Genomic DNA, 14,804 nt, shown 5'->3' with positions numbered 1-14,804 from the left:
GGTCTACTTCTTGGAATCTCGATGTAGTATTCCAATACTTAAAAAGTTTGTGTTTTGAACTTTAGGAAAATCTTTTGGTTAAAAATCTCACAGATAAAACAATTTTGGTGTTAGTGTTGGTATCAGCTAAATAAATAAGTGAACTACAAGCACTATCTTTTAATATAGGCTTTGGGGAATATATGAAGATATCGCTTTTGCCTACTTTCAGAGGTAAGAATTGGAAAAGGCAGGATACTACTTTCAGAGGTAAGAATTGGAAAAGGCATGATACTACTTTCAGAGGTAAGAATTGGAAAAGGCAGGATAGCATTACATCAGTAAGAGCTGTTAAGAATTATCTGGACAAGACTACTCAAATTAGAATAATGTTCTTAATTTGTTTGGTAGGATTACAAAATTTGCACATATTTTACACTTATCACTTATGGACATATATTTTTGTATCTTTAAAAATTGCAAGATGAATATTCTTAAGCTGAGGAACACCTGTATCAGCAACTTCTAATTTTTACTTGTATAGAATAACGACCAATTTTGTTTTTGACAATGTCCCGGCTACTAATGTTTGTACTGATGTTGTGTTACACAAAAGGTTACGATGAATGAAAAAAAAACGAATGAAATAAAATAATTTCAAAATAACATGACTGCAAATGAATGTAGTTTACTAATCAAATTTATTCCAAATTTAGGGAGTTTCCAAATATAAATACCAATTCTTTATCATATTTAGCAATCAGCGAGATACTGTGAGTAAATTTGAATACAGTACTCCAATTGGAAAAAATTACAAGGAAAATCTGGAATTGTTCAAAGCAAAATCTTAAAAATCAATACCAACATAACTCACCCAGATGGAGCTTTTCCTAACTCTCCATCCTGAAAGATTTTTGTATCTTGAGTTACATTCTGGATTGTTCGTTTTCCTTCTGTAAGCGTCTGCACAAGGCCTTCAACCATAGACTGCCTAGTAGCCTCAGAGCAGCATTCATACACTACACCAAGACCTTTTGAAGCAGCATCTTGAACTAAATCTAAAAAATAACACAATCTTTTAGAAATAATAATACATCGTAAGTTTGTTTAAACCTTAGCTCTAAATTATTGGCATATACTTTAAAAATATAAGTAAAATAATACTTACCATTACTGTCACCTAAAAGATTCATAAATGCAGACTGAATCCTTGGAAGCCGCTTCTGTATGACTGCTTTATTTCGACATCTCTTGAGTAATGCCAATAACCATATACACGATGCCTGAAAGTATAAAAATTATGCGAATGATGTGTCACAACCAGACTATCCAACAGAAATGTTGAAAAAAACTTCTCTTAACATATGACTGAGTAATTGTATTAAAGAATCAAGCAAAATACTTCCTATCGTACCTAGTAAGATTTTCTTTTATCAGAGATTATTATTTTCAAACTATAAAGTACACACTATTCAATTTCATATTTTTCTTTTTAAATATCTAAATAAAAGATGAAATTAGCATTAACAACATAAGTCCTTGGAAAATATTGTGCACACAATGCTTCTATCATTTCTTGTAAAAGGTCATTCTGCAAAAATCCTGGCAATCAATACTATATTATTTCTATGAACACCCCTGATGTTCATATCTCCTTCTACTGAAGCTTGGTTTATTGATGTTTACCACCTAAAAATAAAAAATAAATACTTTTTTTCATGGGATACATGTCCCTAGTACAGCAATGCAACAATCTAGTGGTTAATAGCTAGTAGCTTGCTAATAATTTTGAATTCTTCAGTTTTTCTGTTGCAGTTGTTTTGTTATAATGTTTACCTCCCCTTCTAAATTGTAAAGTGTTTATTGTATTTTAAGTTACCTTATTCACTCACTTGGCTGGAATTTCTACACAGGGAAAGCACTGGGTTTTAAATACCACTGTGAAGAGTACAACATCTCATAGTTCCTTCAAGAGTCAAGTTCCAAGTTAGTGTTTATGGAACTGTTAAGTATACACTACATTATAAATTAATGACTGCCAATCATTACTCATAATGGCCAGGGAAAGTAATTTTCAGTTAAAAGATACTTATGATGATATAATAGTTGTTTTTTGTATGGTGGATAACAATATGACACACCAGTACCGATTATCCAGCCATGTTAGTGATGAACCTTTTTGGGTTTTAACTAATGTTATCCTCAGAGCTCTGTGAGTCTTCTCCTGTGTGTGGTGAACAGTTGCTTACACTAACCTAATTTCAATGGCTGGATCTAGAGGTCATAATTATATAGTGTTCCTTCGGTAAGGGTTCTGAATGTTCACCACTGCTTACAGAAGAGTTTCTCAAACTGTGCACATGGGTACAAATTATATTCTATGTAAAAAATCTAGGATGACTTTCATATATTTTTGAAGAACTGAGAATTTGGTTTCGATATGTGAATCAAGTTTTCAATATTTGAAATTTTAAACTGGAAGGTAAATCCTAATTTTTAAAAGTCCTGAATTTTCCTTTCCTTTTTATTTCTTTGAGGTCGTCACTGACCCTCTCATGGAAAAAAGGACTTCAAATATATCAATATTATGACATTTTAAATTGGAAGGTATAGTCGCCAAGAAGTAATAAGGCCAGTAGAAATACAGGAGTGTCGCCTTATCAACATTGGGCACCTCATACTCCTGGCACAATGGGAGATAATTTTAAGGGTCGGTAATCTCTTACCTCCAAGTATTTCTATTTATCTCAACTCAAAGAATTTGTCCTTCCCGTTCTTGATTAAGACCGTAAATTTTCCATACATTTTACATATACAGTGGAACCTCTACATACGATTGTCCTAACATACGAATTTTCCAACATCCTAAGTAAAATTCGACCAAATTTCTGTCTCGACACCCGAAGTAATGCTCCAACATCCGATGTAGATCTTGTTTACGCCGGTAGATAGCAGCACGTAAGAGGGACGCCATTGAGCGTCGAGTGCTCTATTCTCTGTTCTTGTGTGTATCGTGTGGTTGTCCTCTGTTTGGTCTGTTATTAACAGTGCTTATTTTCTTCCTTTTCTCACATTTCCTTTTTGATTTTACCTATAATCATGGTGCCTAAGAAGCAAGCTAAGTTTCAGTACAGGTAGTGGTGGAAAAAGGAAGAAAGCAATTCTTTCATTAGAATTGAAGCAAGAAATTATAGAAGAACATGAGAGCAGTGTGCATGTGAGTGATATGGCTAAACAGTATAGCCGGAATAGGCCTATGATCTCGACGATCATCAAGCAGAAGGCAGCCATTAAAGCAGATAAACCATCGAAGGGGATCACAATTATTACAAGACATCGTAGTAATACCCTGGAAGAGATAGAACGCCTTTGTTGATAGGGATAAAGGACAAAGAGATTGTTGGCGACGATCATTTGTGAAAAGGGCCAGCGTGATGAACAGAAAGAAAGAAAAAAGTGAAGCAAAGAAAACCAAGATAGCATTAACAAGCTCTTTTAAAAAAGTCTTCTCTCTTTTTCTGTTTCTCTCTAAACATGGCATTAACACGTTTAAATAAAATCTCTCTCTCTCTCGTCTTCTTCGTTGTTATAGTGTAGATAGAGCGAGAGCTAGCAGCCATTTATTTACCGGAGATGACCAAAATTCTAGTGGACATTTTTGGAAAGAGTCTACCATGGGACATCCAAAAATGGGTATCTTTAAGTTTGGCAGTGGTGGGTTTGGATTTTATTAACACCTTTTGTCTGAAAACGAGCTTTTCATTTTTCGGCAAAATTTGAGGGTTGGTGAAAGTAAATTGGCTGCAGTTCCTCTCACACTGGTCCTAAAATAAAGAACTATATACCAAAATGATGCTATTGATGAGTAGATTTATTTGATATCAAACTAAATTAATTAATTTATTATCAGAGGTCACCAGGGGTCAAAAGGTCAAGTTCAGCCCTTTGAAATGCCGGATTTGGGTTTTAGTTGTATTTTGGCTAAATAAGACATCAAAATTTGCAAAAGGTTTACTAAATATGCATAAAATATAAAAAAGAGATACAAATAAAGTTTTTTGAAGAACGTGGGATCTATTCCAGCTATATTACTAGTATGGAGTTCTCTAAAAATCTATTTCCTTTTCTTCATCCGAGGAATGGCTGATCTCATCATCATCATCATCATCATCATCTTCCTGTACATCAGCTTCAATGGTTAACTTATCAGAAATATTTGAGCCAGTGAACCAGACAATCATCAATCTCCCATTCTGGACTTTCCAGCCATGTCCTTCAGGACCAAATGAGTCTGGATCGGCTTCCCTTGCATTCCTCTATTTGTGTGCAACAAAGTTAGTTCTTAGCAACTTCTGTTGCAACACTCTTTGGCAAGGAGGAAGACAACAGGGGTCTGCAGTTTTTATTTTATCAGACAGATCAGTTTCCTTCTTAGGGACATACAACTTGCGGAAAAATTGAAGCCTGGCTTTATCAACACTTGTCAGGTTCCAAACTCCATAGACAATGGACAAGTACTCTTCAACTACAGCAGCAACATCTGGATCGATGGCATCTGAGTCTCCAAGGTGACTAATTGCTGATGTGAACCTAGGGTTGTTTTTCATTATTTCAAATGGTTTCCACTTTGCTTTTCTCATAAAACAGGCTGTGTAATCACGGCCTATCAGCGCATGGAAGCTTGGTAGAGCATTGCATATAGGTCCAGTCAGTTTGGTTGCAAAATGTGACATATCTATGAAACGCATGAAATTTCTAGAACTCAATCCAGCATCCATCCAAATCTGTGCACTAAGAAACCTAGCATGGTAGAGAATGATGATGAAGACGTCAGTGTCGTTACTGTGAATGGCAATCACTGGGACCACATCATGGTTAACAGCAACAAAGTTTGCATGGTACAGTAACCATGTATCAGCTTCTTCATGCCTGTACTGAAGCTCATGAACCAGGATCCTGTTGACAGTTTCACGTGCTGAAGTGTAAAGGTAGCATTCATGTTCCACTGCAAAGTAGACCTGATGTCCCTGAAGAGTCGATGCATATCTATCTGATAACCATTCATCCTTCAAGAAGGCCAAAAACTCTGTTTTGAAATGTGATGTCCTCCAAGCCGTGTTGAGATCTGGTGGTCTTTTCTGTGACGAGCCAGTGATTATGTAGGTAGTGGGTGTCCTACCACACACATGTTCAATGTCCTTGATACTTGGTCCATTAGGATATGTGTCACAGACTATGTGTACAATTTCACCAGTGCTACAAGCTTATTTCAAAATGGATATTGCCATCCCCCCCTAGATGGATGGCATGTCAAGCATACGGAAGAAGAATATAGCATCAATAATATACACATCAGTCCTGTCTGGTATGGCATTCAAGGTTCCCATTGCTTCTAATTTTTCCATTATGTCTTGTTCATATCACCAGTTATATGACACATTGAGAAAGGAACTGGAGTGAGAGGATAGGACAGGTCAATACTGAGATCAAGTTATTGCATTACTGAGGAATACAACAGCCTTCTAAATATGTCTCTGGTGCATTTTTCTTCCTTGATCTGTTTGTCCTTTGTGGTGAATTTAACTTTTACTGCATCCTGTGTGACATTTATCACCTTTCTTTGCTTAACAGTCCGTTCAAAACGCCCATCATCTACATTACATTCATTAACAAAAACTTGATGCCAGGTAGATCCAGTTTCTTGTGACTGCAGAAGTCTGTCTTTCACACCATCCAGTGTTTAGGCAATACAGAGTATCATCATTAACAGTGAATTGATTGAGTGTGTTCTCCACCTCTGTGATCGTGCTCTTAAGGTATGCATTGTCTCTGGCTATCCTTGATGGCTTTAGTTCCTGTATTGCATCATCCACCAGTGTGATTCCAGCCATTTCCAGGAGACAACTCACAAATACTCCCCTAAAAGATCTTGTCACTGTCAACCCCATACGGACTGCAACATTCTGGCTGGATGCGGCATCCCTATTCACAGCTTGCTGTAAGGTAATAGCAAATGCACTTCTGGAAAAGGTATTCCTAGTTCTCCGCACAGAGAGTGCACCTACTTCAAGACTTTGCTTGATTCTGGTATGTGTCATTTCCATATTAAGCAGATTGAGGTGATACAATGACATCCAACGGGCATAGCTTGGCTTGTGAGTTGCAAAGAATATAGGAATCATTGAGCCTAAAGCATAGATGTAGAGGTCTAGGTCATATGTCCTGCTGGCCCTATCAAAAAGCATGAATATGTGAACGAGATCAATGTAGAGAAACCAGAACCTAGCAGGAGAGCCATGATGACCCTGATGAGTCTGATCACAGAATTTACCATATCTTTCCAACAAATTACAAATTACAGCGGACTCCAATAATGTCAAAAGTGATTGGGGTGATGGGTCTGCAGTAAATGAATTCAACAATACCATGCATTCATCTGGTATTCCACCTTCTACCAAAAATTGCTTGAAATGCAGAATCTGCAAGGCAAGTGCAAACAGGGGATGGATACTCTTGCATCTGTTAAAATGTTTTCCACCAATGAACCCTCGTACTGAACCATGAGCCAACACATCAGCCAAGCTAAGAACCTCGGTACAACCAGACGATTCAACAATATAACCTAATGCGCTGAAATAGGCCACGGAAATATGAAATGCACCAAAACAAACAAAGATATTGTCAAAGAAAGAGGATTCTTGTGCTTGGTTCTGGAGTGCAGGTTTTGCAATAACAAGGTCACATGTCACTATAGCATATGCCTCACTGCACTCACTTGCAACCTTTTGAGACCTGATCAAAGTTTCTTTAACTACATCCAATCTTGTTGGTGGCAGTTCAATATTTTCCATATACCCAATGTACTGCAAAGGGAGTCTGTCCTCTGTGACCAAGAAATTCCAGCCTGCCACATAGGGGTGCTGGACATCAGGCAGCAGCACATTAACCAGATAATATTCATTTTCTTTGCTATCTCCAGGCTGGATTGTGGATCTTGTGAATATTTTTCAAATTCGAACCTCGACAGTGATGGCTTTCTTTTATATGGCATGATTTGTCGCTGAGGCGCATCAAATATTCGTCGTCTTTTCACAGGTACTTGGTCAGTAGCTGCATCAGTATTCGTGGTCCCTTCAGTCTCAGCACCTTGCATCACACCTGCAGCAGGCCTATTCTGGTAGCATATCACAATGGTGTCATGAAGATTGTCTTTGCCAGATAGGGTTTCTGTCAGCTCGTCATAATTATCCCAAGCAAGACCTGTGGAGAGACCAACTTGAGGTAAAAGCATATCAGGTAAAAAATGCCCTTCTGCTGTGATTTTTGACGCTATATCCGTCTCAATTGATTCAGCTGTGTGATAACTTACCGCATGACCCTAGTGATTAGGAATTTCCACAACTCTGCGACTATCTGTGAGGCTTTTCATTCCGACTCCCAGACAAAGATGCTTGGATGGTTTTACTCATCCCCGGCTGGTACAGAAAATAACATCCTGGGATAGTGAGACTACCCTTCGTTTTACTTATTCACTAGGCTTATCTTTATTCTGCAAGACACAGAGAAGTGTGGTAAAAACCAAATAAAGAAGGTCTGGAATATTCTAACTGCCCTTTCTTAAAATCCTCAAGTGACAAGGACACAGGCAATTCAAGTGCACACTTACAAATTTCAAGGATGTTAAAACGCAATGTAAAGGCTGTTTTTATAATGTTTTAAAGACAAAACAGGTGCACACACAAAGTCAATAAAACAAATCTCAGTAATATAGGTGAACCATCTATCAACTAAATTTGAAACGGTTTGAGGAGTAAATTTCACAGGAACCGTTTAATAATGACTTTTGTCATAGCAGTCATATTGCTGGAATAGATCCCATATTCTTCAAAAAAATTTATTTATGTGTCTTCTTTATATTCTATTCATATTTAGTAAACCCTGGGCAAATTTTGATGTCTTATTTAGCCAAATTCAGCTAAAACCCAAAACCGGCATTACAAAAGGCTGACCTTGACCTTTTGACCCTTGGTGACCCCAAATAATCATTTAATTGATGTTGTTTGATATGAAATAAATCTGCATATCAATAGCATCATTTTGGTATATAGTTCTTTATTCTAGGCCCAGGATGAAAGGAGCTACAGCCAATTTACTTTCCTCCACCCCCTTATTTTGCCGAAAAATTAAAAGTCCGTTTTCGGGCAAAAGGAGTTAATAAAATCCACACCCACCCTTGCCCAACTTAAAGATACCCATTTTTGGATGTCCCATGGTAGACCCTTTCCAAAAATGCCAACTAGAATTTTGGTCATCTCCGGTAAATAAATGGCTGCTAGCTCTTGGACTAAGAGACGTCTATTAATTTTTTTCCGAGAGAGAGAGAGAGAGAGAGAGAGATTAAACAAAAATGTGTTTTAGAGTACATATGATTTTTAACAGCGTCAACGAGTTGAAAAACATTAAATAGTAAGCACTGTACTACAGTATACTTATATATAATATACATGTACTGTACAGTATATAATTAAATAACATTACAGGTATAAATAAAAATCACTATATATACTGTACTGTAAAGGAAACATTTAATTTTATTTACCTTTGGAGTGACGTGACTTGAGCTGGTAGTGGGTGGAGGCAGAGGGGGGAGGAGACGGTAGATATAAAAACGTATCAATGCTAATTATGTTATGTACACTTAATAAATTTATTCTTACCATTAAACACTTAAAATTAAAAATGCTTTTTTTTATTATTTTTGTCTTGAAATATTTTCTATGATTTTTCTTTTTTAGAACTTAAAAAATTACTCTTTTTTAGCTTTTTTAATAGAATGACTATTATCATCTTTGCTTTCTGACACTTCTCTTTTGAAGAAATATCTATCCAAAGAAGCCTGTTTCTGACGATTCCTCAACATATTTCTAAAATGACTCATACACTTGTCATTAACACTCTCCATACGACGACCTGTGTGAGGTTTTTCTGGGTGTTTTTTTTTTCAATGAAACTCGTAAGGTTTTCATACCAACCGATCGCTTCCCTTATTTCTGCCGATGTTTCTTCAGTCTCCCCCCATCCTCGCCACCACTAGAGCTGTGCTCTTCTTGAATGATGGTCAACTGCATTGTACCAATTGTAGACTGGTTACAGCCATACGTACTAGCGAGGGTAACGATGCGCATGCTTCTTCGTATTTCTTTATTATCTCCAGCTTCATTTCCATAGTAATCATCTTCTTACTTCTCCTTTTAACATCCCTAGCAATCTTGGGACCCATGGCTAATGAATTAAAGTTAGAATTAAGCACTAAAATGCACAAAAAATACGAAATCGCAAGCACTCACACGAGATCAAGTCTTTACGAAACGCACACGAGATTCTGAACTGAGCGTGCGTATAACAATGAGAGAGAGAGAGGCAGCACCTAAACGGAAATTAAAGTCTCTTACCTTTGTTTATTAGTATATTTATATATGTATTTATTGAAGTAAGGAGGACTTTTCTCTTAAACTATTAAAATAACTAGTTAAATTAATTTTATATGCTTGGTACCATCTAAGTCCTGCTTGCTTACTACGAGCTAAGTAATTAGCTAACAAGCCTTCTAATCACGCCATTTTCTCTTTACTTGGGAGGTTCATGGATATACCCAAGCCAGTCTGGCCTAGCATACCATACCGTCCATATCTTCACTGGCAGTATCTGGACTCGAAGATTTTAGCTGCTAGATTTGTGCTACAAGATTTTTATACCATTGAATTTGTGCTGTGCTGCTATTTTATTGAACCATGTTTGGATTACGAGATTCAAGTGTTTCCACATTCACGAAGTTATTCAACATGAACTAACTTCCTTTAATTTGGACTCTGAGCTTCCTTCGGCATGAAACTTTAAACTTCGAGGGCATTCGACTCGTCTCATAGCTTGCATGGATAAAGGTGAGAACCAAGCATTGTTAGGGGTTTCGTAATGTTTTATGGTAATCATTATTCTCTGCCTTAAGCCTTCAAAGCACCAATATTAAAATAAATTCCTTCCTCTCTGATAGATATATATATTGTGTACTATTAAACTAATTTTGATACTTGTACAATACTTTCGCTTAGGTATAATTGGTGAAGCTAGGTCGTCCTGGGTTATCATCCTGCGTTCATCTTTCTTATTTATAATATTGGTAAGACTTTATATTAGATTTAATTCGAAGGGTGAATGTTATAGTGAATACATTATACAAAATTATATTGCTTATATTTATAGCTTCAGGACAGTGTTTGATGTCGGAATGTATTTCATTTTCCAAGATATCATTTATCCATATGTTTAATTGAAGTGGCTTAGTCCGAGGATAAATTCCCTGTTTCTTACATTGGCGAGCACTTCCAACATTATCGGTAATGGCTTATTAGGTTTATATAGATCATATATGCAATTTACGATTTATTCATATACTTTGTTCAAATTGAATTTATATAATTTCCTTTCTTTTATTATATTTTGATATATTCCTTTTTGTTGTTTATACAGGTGAGGTTGGAAAAGCTGAAAGTAGTTTGGAAATTACCCCTAGATATAACCACCTTCAAGCAATCGGAATAGACCATTTATAGCATTTTTATTTTTCTGAAATGTTTATAATAAATTTGGTAAATTGTTTTGAAGAGTTTTCCTAACTACCATTGTAGAATGTTCAAATTTCAGCTTATGGCGCCCAACGTGGGGCTTTGATGGAGACTGCTGAATTTGCCGGAGTAAAATTCTTGTGTGTGAGGGTTGCTCAGAGTCCAATAATCAATTTTCTTTTCTAGCTCGTTATATTTTGTTAAATATGAATAAGTTACAGGTATTTGTAGGTCAGCGGAAGACTATTAGGAAAAAGGTCACCGAATGTTTTAATAATGTTAATAATTATGATTCCTTTAATCCTTCTGAGCGTTTGTCTGAGAGAGGTATTCTCTTACACTACAAGGAAAAGTTGTCTGATCTTGATAGTAAGATTCTAGCTGAGAAATTCTTTAATAGAGAAACTGTAGTTGAGGCTGATTTGGAAACGGAATTAAATTCCTGTCAAGATTATTTGGATAAAATTGAAAGGTTATTGCCCTTGCTTGATGTTTCTGCAAATCCTTGTTCTAATGTAACTGATACTGCTAGAAGCTTGCTTAAGCAGCCCACAGCTCCTCTTCCAAAATTTAGTAGTAGAGAAGGGGAAGATTTTTTAAGGTTCATAACCGAGTTTGAAAACACAACCAGTGCATTTAGTTATCCAGATAGGGATTTGTTGCTTTTACTGAAACAGCAAATAGATGGTAGGCCTAAGTATTTGTTGTATAGCTTGGAAGCTGACAAGCAATCTTATAAAGATGCAAAGGAGTTGTTGGTTTCAGCTTTTGCTTCTAAAGAAGCTAGAATAAATTCTACCATCCAGAAATTGTTGAATCTTAAGCTTGGAGAGAAGGATGATCCTTTCATATATATCTCAAATCTGAGAACTATTTGTGAGGCTGTTAGGACGTTAAAAATTGATGCTAATGAGTTTACAAGGTTTTTTGCTTTGCGTGGTATTAATGATAATTTCAAGAGTCACTTGGTTCAAATCACCACGAAAACTCACCCCTCTTTGGATGATATTCTCGATAATTTTTTTAATGCTAGTGAGAGGTACGAAAGTACTAAAGATAAAACTCCTCAAGAGATTAAGTTTAGAAATAAGTTCAGAAATACTCCTGTTAAAGACAGTACTGATAGTTTGGCCATTAAAACTAAAGTAATGGAAAGTAAATCTTCTGTACCCAACTGTCTCCTTTGTAGTAGAAGTAATAGTAAGGAAACTAATCATTATGTTAATAAATGTCAGAAATTCTCTACTCCTGCAGAAAAAGTTCACATAATTGAGTCTTTCGGAGGTTGTGTAAAATGTGGAATGTTAAACCATATGTCTAGCGAGTGTAGGTTTAGGTTTAAAAAGCGTTGCATAAATTGTAATGGTTATCACATGAGTTACCTTTGTGTGTCAGAATCTGCAAGGGATGGATCATCTCGGACTAATAAACTTAATTCTAATGCCAAACAGGAGGCTAGCAGTGGAGTTGCTGTAACACACCAGTACTCGACGAATTCCATATTGCCCACATTTACTTTTTCTCTTGAGGGCAATGATAGTGTCTATAGGGGTTTGAAGGACAGCGGTTCTCAGAGTACATTTGTGTCTGCTAGATTAGCAAATTCACACAATTTTAAAATTGTTCACTCAAACATTGAGCTCACTGTCAAGGGTTTTAATGAGAGTAAAAGGTACTGTACTAAAGTTATAATGATTCTTCTTAGGATTGGAGATTCAGTGGAGCATATTTTGGCAATTGTGGTTCCGGAGATAAGCATTAATTTGGAGTTACCCTTTCTTGGTGAACTTGTTGAAGCTGTGCACAGTAAAGGGTTAGTTCTTGCTGATAAGTTGTTGAATAGTAATTTGAGGAAAATTGATAATGTGCATCTTTTGCTGGGCACAGATTCTTTCAGTTGCTTAACGGGAAAAGAGATAGTGATTGGTAATGTGAGTCCCTCGGTGTACATTGAATCTAAGGTAGGAATAATGCTCACTGGTAATATTGAAGCTTTGCTTGCCAATTTCAGAGGTACAGATGGGGGATTGGGAGCTTGTTTATCAATAAGTAAGGAAGCTAATTGTTCAAATATCCATGTTTATAGCAATTTTTTTTTTCTTAGCAATAGTGTTGATATTTTGGAAGAAAATTGCCTATCAGGGTTTACTACTAATAAATTTTTTTCAGTCCTTAATGATAAGGGTGATATTTTGGAGGGACAAAATCTGAGTGCAAGTATTTCTTGAATTATGATCAAACGAATTATTGTGAAACTAATACAGACCTTGACGAAAAGTTAACTGAATTTACTTTAAAACAGATTAGTAGAAGATCTGATGGAAGGATAGAAGTTCCTTTGTCATGGAATACCAAAGTGTCTCATTTACTTCCTAAAAATGAGGTGTTATCTAAGCTCATACTTAAGTCAAACCTTAAGAAGCTCAGGAAGAATGAAGGTCATTTACAATTAGTTGATCAAACTTTTAAAGAGCAGATTAAGTTGGGTATCATTGAGCCAATATATGATTTAGAGGTTTACAAGGCTGAACATCCCTACTTCTCTTTTTTGCCTCATATGCCTATTTTTAAGCCAGACAGAGAGTCGACTAAATGTAGGGTAGTGTTTTTGTCTAATCTCAAGGAATCTTCTAAAAGCACATCTTTATCACATAACCAGTGTATGTTTTCAGGACCTATTTTGAATCAGAAATTGTCATCATCTTTCCTTAATTTACGGTTTGATAAGAATTTGTTAGTTTTTGATTTGCAGAAGGTGTTTAATATGCTTGCTTTAAGTGAAGCTGACCAAGCTAGATTACTGCTTTACTGGTACAGAAATGTTAGTAAGGGAGATTTTTCCTTGGTTGCATTTAAGAATGTTAGGCTTCCGTTTGGATTAAGATGCAGCCCATTTTTACTTATGATATCTCTGTATTACATATTAGTTGCACAAGCATCTGACCAGTCAATGTTGTCTGAATTGAAGCATTCAATATATTCACTTATATATATGGATAATGGAGCTGTCACTTTCAATGATTCAGGGAGTTTACATTGGGCTTATAAACAGATTCCATGTATTTTTGAGCCATACAATTTCAAGGTTCAACAGATTGTCACTAATGATAGGGATTTACAGGATGAAATTGATGTAGAGAATAAAGTAGTCACGCCTGAAATAAATAAACTGTTCGGTCTAACATGGGATAGGTACTCTGATGAGATATTTACATAGGTACTCTGATGAGATATTTACAAAGACCATTAATCTAAATGCTGAAGCTAAGACTAAAAGGTCCATATTGCAAACTATTGCTTCCCAGTTCGATATCTTTGGATTTAATATGCCATTATTTAACAGGTGTAGATTATTTATGCATAAATTACAGTGTCGAAAGAAACTTGGATGGGATCAAATACTATCTCAGGAGTTGCAGAAGGAATGGCAAAATATTTCAAAGCAGTGTAACAGAGCAGCACCTTTACGTATTTCTAGATCTGTTGGTCCTCGTAATGGTGAATATAGTATTGTAGTGTTTACTGATGCCAGTCGTGATATATATGGATGTGTCCTTTATCTGCTTCATATTGAAACTAATAAGCTTAGCTTCGTTCATGCCAAGAATAGGCTAGTTAATAAACAGCTAGATGGCAAGTCGATACCAGCCCTTGAGTTAAATGCAATAAGTTTAGGAGTAGAATGTGCTATGGAAATTTTCAATGACTTATCTGGGTCACATTGCATGAAGCCTCTACAGATTGTGAATATGACTTTATATACAGATTCCATTTGTGCTTTACATTGGCTTAATGCATCTTCATCTAAACTAGATAAAATGAATAAACACACAACATTTGTTCGCAACAGGATTCATAATATTCAGAGAAAGTGTGAAATGTTTCCTGTTACTTTTAAATTTGTTTCTGGTAAGGCAAATCCTGCAGATTTGGTGACAAGATGTGTGTCGTGTAATCAGCTTATGAATTCAAATTATTTTTCAGGACCTAGTTTGGATGAAGCCAATATTCCAGAGCTATCAGTCACAATACAAGCATTTGAAATTGGTGAAGAGAGCAATTGTTCCCATGGTCTTTCTGTGCTTTTGTCCAGTGCGGAGCCTCTCATTGATATTAACAAGTTTTCCACTTTTAGGAGACTAGTGCTAGTATATCGGAGAGTTTTGATGTGTGTCCAGAAATGGAAAGTTAGACCAGGGTTGA

The 14,804-nt window shown here is 36.1% G+C and overlaps 1 protein-coding gene across 1 annotated transcript in view; it reads right to left on the bottom strand.

Annotated features, from left to right (window-relative positions):
- Positions 1–14,804, bottom strand: part of LOC137651178 (proteasome adapter and scaffold protein ECM29) — a 439,426-nt gene that overhangs the window by 162,739 nt on the left and 261,883 nt on the right. Inside the window, exons 17-18 of the mRNA XM_068384329.1 lie at positions 1,148–1,262; positions 854–1,037 (exon numbers count right to left, since the gene is read on the bottom strand). Coding sequence (XP_068240430.1) covers positions 854–1,037; positions 1,148–1,262 — 299 coding nt within the window. The remainder of the gene's footprint in view (positions 1–853; positions 1,038–1,147; positions 1,263–14,804) is intronic.

The sequence above is a fragment of the Palaemon carinicauda genome, chromosome 1 (genome assembly GCF_036898095.1).
Source record: "Palaemon carinicauda isolate YSFRI2023 chromosome 1, ASM3689809v2, whole genome shotgun sequence".
Lineage (NCBI taxonomy): Eukaryota > Metazoa > Arthropoda > Malacostraca > Decapoda > Palaemonidae > Palaemon > Palaemon carinicauda.
This window is presented reverse-complemented; position numbering and strand designations above follow the sequence as displayed.